At 38.1% G+C, this 8,979-nt stretch overlaps 2 protein-coding genes across 2 annotated transcripts in view; one reads left to right on the top strand and one right to left on the bottom strand.

Annotated features, from left to right (window-relative positions):
* Window positions 1–2,120, bottom strand: part of LOC125048031 (cullin-4A-like) — a 36,288-nt gene extending 34,168 nt beyond the window's left edge. The window contains exon 1 of the mRNA XM_047646618.1: window positions 1,286–2,120. Within this exon, the coding sequence (XP_047502574.1) occupies window positions 1,286–1,547 (262 nt within the window). The 5' untranslated portion in view covers window positions 1,548–2,120. The remainder of the gene's footprint in view (window positions 1–1,285) is intronic.
* A 285-nt stretch (window positions 2,121–2,405) lies between these two features.
* Window positions 2,406–8,512, top strand: LOC125048032 (ORM1-like protein 2). Its single transcript, XM_047646619.1, has 4 exons — window positions 2,406–2,569; window positions 4,272–4,462; window positions 4,824–4,975; window positions 7,424–8,512. Exons 2-4 carry the CDS (start codon window positions 4,292–4,294, stop codon window positions 7,557–7,559), a joined length of 459 nt encoding a protein of 152 aa, XP_047502575.1. The 5' UTR covers window positions 2,406–2,569; window positions 4,272–4,291; the 3' UTR covers window positions 7,560–8,512.
* Window positions 8,513–8,979: the final 467 nt, after the last annotated feature.

Genomic DNA, 8,979 nt, shown 5'->3' with positions numbered 1-8,979 from the left:
TATACATACATATATATAATGCAACACCTTCTATCCCTTCCCACAAAAAATACTAAATAAAATATTGAAGATATTAAGAATAAACTTGTAAAGGTTTCCTAGGCATTCTTTAAATCTACTTGAAACTTGCTGTGATCTGTGATGGATGGTCTAAAATCTTAGGTAACACTGACTAATATGCCTGCAACAAGGGACTACCATGATCTTCACATCTGATAACAGGCCAGTAAAAGGCCAATAAATATTAGCCCATATATTCCAGCAAGACGGAGGTTGTACAACTTCCTTTGAGACATTATCCAATCAGGAACCAGTCCTGGTCTTTCTTGCCAAAATATACATAAAAGAAAATTGTTGGTCTTTGCCTGAGCATGTCCAAGGTGAGTAGACTGTGGTGATCGCCTTGGGATTGTGTGTATTCCATCAAAAGATAACAGCACCATTCATTGCCACCATTGTGGCAGCAAATTTGATTTTGAGAAGTAAATTCAGTCATGAAACCCATGGTGCATTTGTTTGATACACAAATATGGACAACTGGAACTATTCATGTATGTTTGTATTTCAGCAAGTATGGACTTCCTGTAACCAAATCAGTACTTCACAGAAAATTTTTGAAGATCAACAAACACCTGCAAAACACTACAACAAACTCTTTCCAAACACGTCAAAGAACAAGTCAAATCCAGATGTTATTGCCATCAAAACGCACCTTGATTTGTGTTCCGCAACGATAGTTTCTCTTTCCAATTTTCATTTTTTGGCAAATTGTCAGTAGAATAGCATATTATATCAATTTCATACACTCTTTCCCATGACACTATCACCATTATTTAATAAAACCTACTTTTATACTATTGATTGAATTACATAACAAGGTGACCTCTATACGACATGAAAATACTGCTTCTGGCACTAAGGATGACAATTGTCTGCAACATTGTGGGTGCTAACCCTACTCTACCCTAACATGCCGCTTGGCGACTGTGGCAAAGGCACGCAAGCAGGCACTCTGGTGGCAACAGATGATAACAGTGAAATGGAATGACAGCAGACGAGGCGAGAGAATTCCTTTGCAGTTCTTAATAATGAGCAAAAGGGGGGTAAAAGCATGAGCAAAATGGAAAGAAAAAGTAAAAAAGGGAGCGGAAAGAGGAAAAAGAACTCCCTCAGCCGCCGTACCCCATGCCAGAGGCAGGCAGCGAGGCGAGGCCCCCTAGATTCCTTGCAAGGGCGAGAGAGCACCCTGCCTTGCCCCCGAACCACAGCCGAGGCAGAGCATTACCTTTGAAGTTCTTGATGGCGAGCACCTTCTTCTCGGCGCCCTGCTTCTTGCCGAGGCCCGAGGGCTGCTTGCTGACGCCGTTGGGCGCGGCCACGGAGGAGAAGTTGGCCACCTTCTGACTCTCCATGATGTCACTCTGTCGGCAGACCTTCTTCTGCAGGTGCGGGCGGTCCGGCGAGCCCGAGGAAAGCCTTTTTCTCTGTCCGTTTGAAACGCTCTCACTGCTCACAAAGGCTGGCGGCGCCCTCGGGGAAGACATCATCCTCCTCTACGTCCTCATAACAGTCTCTTTGGGGACTCTGGCCGCGACTCGAACGTACTACGATCGCCACCCAGGTCATCTGCACGTCCTGCCCGCGAAGGCTCCCCGCCAGGTCATGTCTGGAGGCGAAATCGGGCGCAGACGAAGGACGAGGCGAAGGAGGAAGGAAGATGCAGGGTCCGTGCGGGTCTCGAACGCCGCGTCCGATTCCGCTCCTGCGGGACTTCGCCGAGTGGTCAGCCTCCGAATCCCTGGCGAATGATCCCCCTGCCCTACACTTGTTCGGGTCACACGCCGGCCGGAATTAGCTGCGTCGATCCCCGCCTAACCGAGATATTTATATATGTCCGGCGCGATTCAAAAATTAAATCTGCATCGCATGTTCGTCACGGCGATCGAACAAACGGGGACATTCCGTGTGTATGTCTTCCTCAATATGCCTCGCTGCTCCTCGTGTGCCTTGCCCGGGTGCCAAGGGAAATATTTCAAGCAAGTATGGCGAGAATCAGAGGCGAATGAAGCATAATTCACAAGAATGACTAACGACAACTTGATGTTTTCAATTGGCATGTGTGAGGAATAAGGCCAAGGAGAGGGGGACCGAGGGCGATCCAAACCCTTATACTTGTCAATAAATGAATCAAGGTTTAGTGCGTCAATTCTGCAATGATACCAATGCATCTGTTCATGGCAATAACCCTAAGTTCATACTTCAATTCAAAAACACTTCCTTATCTTCAAAAGCACCTTACATTTTAGAAACATTCAAGAAAATGTCCTCCACGTCCTCAATACGAAGTGAACAAAGAGGATCCAAATCCTTATCTTGACCCAACAACGTTGTATATATCAATCATCTATAATCTCGCCTTTCTTGTCCCCAAGAAAGGGAAATCACTGCGTTCGTCTCCCTGTTTTCTCTCCTTTTCTGCCTTCGCTGCAGTTTCGGGACCGTCCACCAGCGCGCTTGGCAGGAGTTGAACACCGGGGCGATCTGCGTTCCGTTCTTCCCTTGCCAGAGTGTGAGAAACGCCTTATTCCTCTTATAAAACATGCCTTGGTGACTAAGAGGGAGACAGATTTTGACACCTTTCATCGACTTTTTTTGTTGACAGATAATTGATTTATCTTTTGTTGACAGAGATTGTGTTTGTCAAATGACAAGTATTTTCATGTTGACAAGCCTGTGTTTGGCATATGATAGGTATTTTTATGTTGTCAGAGACATTGTTCTGTGATAAATATTTGGTTGGCAGTCATTCTTTGTCTAATAAATACTTTCTTTTTGGCGACGAAACTCTTCTTGTTAATTGATATATTCATTTTGACGATTTGTCAAGTTATTATTTTTATAGACAGAGTGCCATTGACAAATAATATTTGTTTTAGTGTTCACAATGATTTTATCAGCCAAAGAATATAATTTTCGAGGGCTAGAATGTCTAATAATGAGTATTTTTTTTTAAACATAGTGGTAGGTATTTAATGTTGATAGACTTGTATATATTTTTTGTTGTTGACAGGTACTGCATCAGAATTTTTCCTTTTGTTATAGGCTATCAAGATTTATGATATCCATAAAGGGATTCTTCTTTCACCCATGGTTGACAGTGTTTGCTTGTAGTATTGCAGAAATCGTGCTATGGATAGGCATTTAGAAACATAGGGTTGGTAAAGTATATATAATTAGATGAATATATAGAAAATGCAGGATACAAGCAAAAAAGAAGACCAAAATTTAATGGATAGATATGCATTGACCACTTAAATATTTTATATTTTATATTGTTTTCTTTATATATTTATTTATTTATTTTTATTTTTTTTTTTTTTACACATATGTGGCTCTACAAGCATTTAGATGCTAAGTCAGTTACAAGGCCTACCTTACTTTGCCAGTTTTCCCCATCCTTTTGAACTTGAAAAAAAGTTTTATATTAAATATTATCATTATTTGTAACAATATTATTATTGTGATTATTATTATCAGTAGAACAATGTTGGCAATAATCGTGATAGTCATAAAAATGAAAAAAGCATTTCCTTTCTCCTTCCATATTCTTGAGCCAGAATCGGGAAGGTTATGGATGTTGATATGCAAAGCACCATATAATAATGGGATATAGAATCAATAGATTGACTACTTCCGAAACCTTTCTTCTATAACATATCCATCAACAAATTGCACGTATAGAAACTTTTGATTGAAGAACAACCAAATATAAAGTATATTGCATTTTGTTGAAGCAATGCAAACGCTACTTTATCTTCTTTTAGCTTTGCTTGCCAGAATGCCTCGTGACGTCGTGATGTTGATCCTAGAAAACAGTTGTGGGATTTGGTTACTACAGTTATGGACTTCCCATATTTACAAAAAAAAATCCCAGAATGTCTGTGGTTTAGTGCAGATTAGCCTTTGCTTGAGTGCTGTAAGTACATAATCATATTATTTTTTGATGTGGCCTCTTTTAACCCCTTCCTGATGGGTCATGCACTGAGGTGTCATAACAAGTGCAGCTGTATGCTGTGGCGATGTGCCAAAGCGCTACGAGCTGGGGGTTCGGCTTGATGTACCTAACTCCCGCTCTCAAAGTTGGTGCATTGCCATTTATCTCCAAAGCGTAGAGATTAAAAAAAAGAAAAATTCACCCGTCATTAAAGGGTTAAGTATGTTCTTTTTTATGTTGCTAAAAGAAGTGCATTCAGTAAATCATCCTGTTACAGGTGAAAGGTGTGAAGCAAAGATGTTGTCAGGTGGTCACGGAGAGGTCAACCCCAACTCGTCATGGCACAGCAGCCGTGGAGCATGGCTCTCCTACCTTGCTGGAGTGCTAGCTCTGCATCTCTTCCTCCTCTCCATACCCATTCTGTCGATACCCACGGCATGGACTCTTACCAATGTCATACATAACCTGGTGAGTGTCTCATTTCAGGATAGAATGGATAGCCTGCATTTGTAGAAGCCTATACTTTTCGTAGAAGTTAAGTATCTTTTTGAATGTCTGCATGTTAGTGATTTCAGAATGATATTAATTTGTCAAAAGTAAGAGTAACATGCATACATGCATATAGAAATAGATATATGTACTCAGACATGTATGTAGTTACATATATATATATATATATATATATATATATATATATATATATATATATATATATATATATATATATATATATATATATATATATATATATATATATACTTGCATTGCTCTTTTTCTTCATCATTATTACATGTTATATACAAAAATAATTGAATATGACATGTTACAGGCCAACTACCTGTTCCTGCATCAGATAAAGGGCACCCCTTGGCAGCTGCTGGATCAGGGGAAGGCCCGGCTCATGACTGCTTGGGAACAGATTGACTATGGGCAACAGTTCACCACTACCCGTAAATTTATCACCATTATTCCTATTGTCTTGTGAGTGTTATGTAATTTCTTAATTTTACATTTTGGGTGTATTAGTTTCACTTCTGATTAGTAGTTGTATTTTTAAAAACTTTTAAAAAATCCGTCCAAAAAGATATTGGAATCTTAAATGTTGACTTTCCTGATTACTTCTACTGGTTATTTGCTTCACATTTTAACAGATGTGGGTTAAGCAAAACAGGTTATCAGCTCATTTAAGTACATTTTGGTTGTTATTCAACTCCATGTAGTGTAAGCAATAACTTGAGCTGTGCTAAGTTCAAATGTGTCTCACAAAAGTTCTGCTACAGTAGGGATAAACTAGCTATAGTGGAAGTATGGATATCTCTGATCTCCATATCCTGCTCTGCTCCTTAAGCTCATAAGGGAGGTGTAACTTATGCCCACTGTAGTCACATCACTGCTGAAGAAATCATGAGTTATCACAGAGAGCATCTTATATGCTATTAAGGGGACCGTCCCTGAGAAAATGCCGATTTTCACTCTTTTGTTGAAAAATAGAAAATGGTCTTACAAATTTTAATGAAATTTGGTAGGATGTAAAAGTGCTTTATTACGCATCTTTATACTGAATTTTATTTAATTTGACAGAAGGGAATCATAGGCGCAACGAAAAATCAATTTTTTAAGTCAAGTTAACTCTAGCCTTCTCTTCTCACATCCCAGAGTTATAACTTAATTTTCTATATCACTTTTGCTGAGAAAACCTCAAGGTCATATAAACAAAACAACGAATTCCAATTTGGAATTTCATTAATTCGTTTCAAAATTATCGCATGTTACATAACTGAAAAAAAAAAGAGAGAAAAAAATAGTTAAAAATTTGTTAAAAAAATTATTTTGAATTTAAAAAAAAACGATATGTAGTTCTATGCACATACTGACGTTCTGTTTAGGGGAAAAGGCATTTTGAGTTCGGACAAAAACTGTAAGCCGTGAGAAGTCTGAAATATGAAAAAAAAAACTTTACAAGTAATCAACCTTCAAACTTTTGATAATTTTCTTTTAATTTTCCATATTTTTTTCACTTGTTTACTGGCTACTTTTTACAAAAGAGAAAGCCCAACCATTGCTCTATCTTTTGTTCTATATTTCATTCAGATCGGATCAATAGTTATTGCACAGCGTCACAAAATACAATATAATATAGCACTGAAGTCATCCTGCGCCGTAACTCTACGGTTCACGTGACCATAAGATAACGTAATATCACATTCACGCACTTCCAAACGCGTTATTCTGCCATCAGGAGTCCTTTTATTCCTCATATTACCCTCCACCTCGGTTGTCCCATTTTCTTTTTTTTTTTTACCCCCCCCCCCCCCCCCCCCCCCCGACTGAAAATGGGAGGTATGGAAGATAAGGGGGTGTGGGGTAAATATAAATATGCTCTTACGTAATCACCCATAAGCAAACAGGGTGAACAACGAGAGGAAGGGAGAGTTAGAAGAAAGCTAATACTTACTACTCATGGTTCCTGGTCACCTTTCAACTGAGATGAGGAAAAATCCTCATCTCAGTTGAAATGTCCCTTCGGAGAGTATCATGGGCTACTAACCCACTGTGAAATTCGCTGATCAGCGAAATAGTTGTCTGGGGTTAGGCCCTCGTTTGACCACCTAATTTTCTTCGCGGGAGTTCATATTCACGTGGGTATTTCTATAATAGTATACGAATCTGAAACAGGGCATAACTCCTTTTCGACCCCCCGACCCAATCCCCCCCCCCCCAATTATGTGATTTCTACTCACCCTGTGATGACCTCCTGACAAAGAAACAAATGTTAGACTCTTTCAGTGACTTTTTCCTTTTAAATGGTAAAAAAACCATCACACATGATTTGTGTAAAGGATGGATGTGAAAAGTTGCTGAATCACTTTAGCCTCTCAGTTCAGACAATTCAGTCTCTTCTGTCCACAGTCTGAGAGGCGGTGTATGCAACATACCTGTAGTCAGCATTGGGTTAATAAGAGGTTGCTAGAGATATTAGTTTGACTGTTACAGGCTGTCAACTAGCATTAAGTCTAAACTTGCTGAGGGATAACTTATTCCCAAAGTGATGCTTAGGGCCTTCTCATGCTAAGTTCCTCATTTATAAATCTGCATCAGAATTACAAATGTTATACATTATTCAGTTGGATGAATAAATGTTAACAATTTTCTTCTTCTTTTCTCTGTTGTATTATTCCTCATCTTTTCTTCTTCTTGCTTCAGAATTACAAATGGGTATACTTTTTTCAGTTGGATGTAAAATTTCAACAATTTTCTTGTTCTTCTTCTTCGTCTAGGTGATCTCTCAAGTTTGGAGGAAAATAGAATTGATATAAAGATAATGTACTATGTAAGAATTATATTATGATACTTCATGAATCATTTACTTAAACAGCTTAAGTTATTATTAAGAACACATAAATAACTAGTGTGTGTTATCTTCAACAGGTTTCTTCTGACAAGCTTCTACACAAAGTATGAGTTTAACCACTTTGCAATCAACTTTGCCACACTGCTTCTCGTGCTCATCCCCAAGTTGCCGCAGTTCCACATGGTGCGTCTCTTCGGTATTAATAAATACTAAAGATATGCTTGCCATATCAATATTATGGAACCTGCATCTGGCTGATATTTCAGCCTCTGCTCTCACATTTCCTTAAGCTGTTGGTATCGACAGAACCATCTTGCTAAGGAGCTAATTTCACCACCTGAGCACCAGTGCCACTATGACTCGAGCCAACTCTTGGAGATGCCACTAGGTACTCGCATCCTGAAAGATAGATGGTACCAGTATTGGGGCTGTGTTTATTCATGATGATTTTCAAGCAGCTTGGATATTACTTGTTGGACATAATAGTGGCATTTGGCCATTCCTAAAAAGATTCCAGATTTTGTATCTGTATTATATTGCCATCGTCAGTAGTTAGTCACTTGTGTATATATAGATTTCACTTCCTGCTGTTGTTGTAGTCTTTAGCAGGTCATTAAGAATTTTGTTTGATCAACAAAGAAGGTATGATTTCATGTTATCCTTTTTTATTATTACTATTCTGATCAATCTCCTTTAAGAAAAGCAAACTGTTCATAATAGAACCTTGGCTAGATATTTGTTTTCCTGTTTTTGAACTGAGAAAATGCTTGAGGAGGAGGAGCTAATGTTTGGATTGAAATAAACATTGATTGTATGTTTTTGAAAACTAAATAACCACTTCAATTATAGCTTGATTTGATAAAATATTTTAGATGAAATGAAAAATAAACCAGATATCAGATTATTTTAAATAAGAAATGGTTATATTTATTGCCAAAAAACATTATTAGCAATATTAGATGCATTTCAATGGACAGTGGACACCTATTAATGTCCCATTTCAAAGATACACTGTTACACATTGAATTGTACAATGTATCATTTACTAATCATGTATGATATTGTCTGTGTGTGTGTGGGTGGTATATATATGATATGCACTCTGTTATTTTATTTAAGGATGTATATGTTTCTGAAATGGGTAATATATTTTTATTTAGATTTCATCAAGTCTTTTATTGCTTTTCATAATTTCTGTCTTTTCATATGTAGTGTACATATATTTTTTACTTCATTATTGAATTATCCACTGTGCAGCAATTTTTTTTGGTGGATTTTTGAGAATAATTACTTGATGTCATGTTATGCCTGGATAAACTGGCCTTTTAGACTGGAAAGGGTTGTAGTTTACTTATTCTATGATTTTTTATATATTAGTAATTTATCATGGTGGCACATGGCTGCCAATCATTTTTCAGTCTCTTAAAATAGACAATATCCAATGTTATGAAAGTGGAAGAGACACACCCACACCCACATCCACACTCACACTCATATCCACACTCACCCACATCCACTCACACCCATATCCACATCCACACTCACATCTACATCCACACTCACACCTACATCCACACTCACACCTACATCCACACTCACACCTACATCCACACTCACACCTACATCCATACTC

The sequence above is a fragment of the Penaeus chinensis genome, chromosome 42, assembly GCF_019202785.1.
Source record: "Penaeus chinensis breed Huanghai No. 1 chromosome 42, ASM1920278v2, whole genome shotgun sequence".
Lineage (NCBI taxonomy): Eukaryota > Metazoa > Arthropoda > Malacostraca > Decapoda > Penaeidae > Penaeus > Penaeus chinensis.
The sequence above is the reverse complement of the archived record's forward strand: the minus strand, read 5'-3'. Positions and strand labels throughout refer to the sequence as shown.

Excerpts from the sequence above, each read along its gene's own strand:
- LOC125048032 (XM_047646619.1), top strand. The coding sequence starts at position 4,292 with ATGTTGTCAGGTGGTCACGGAGAGGTCAACCCCAACTCGTCATGGCAC. Across the intron at positions 4,463-4,823 it reads CCAATGTCATACATAACCTG|GCCAACTACCTGTTCCTGCA; the intron begins GTGAGTGTCTCA and ends GACATGTTACAG. Across the intron at positions 4,976-7,423 it reads ACCATTATTCCTATTGTCTT|GTTTCTTCTGACAAGCTTCT; the intron begins GTGAGTGTTATG and ends TATCTTCAACAG.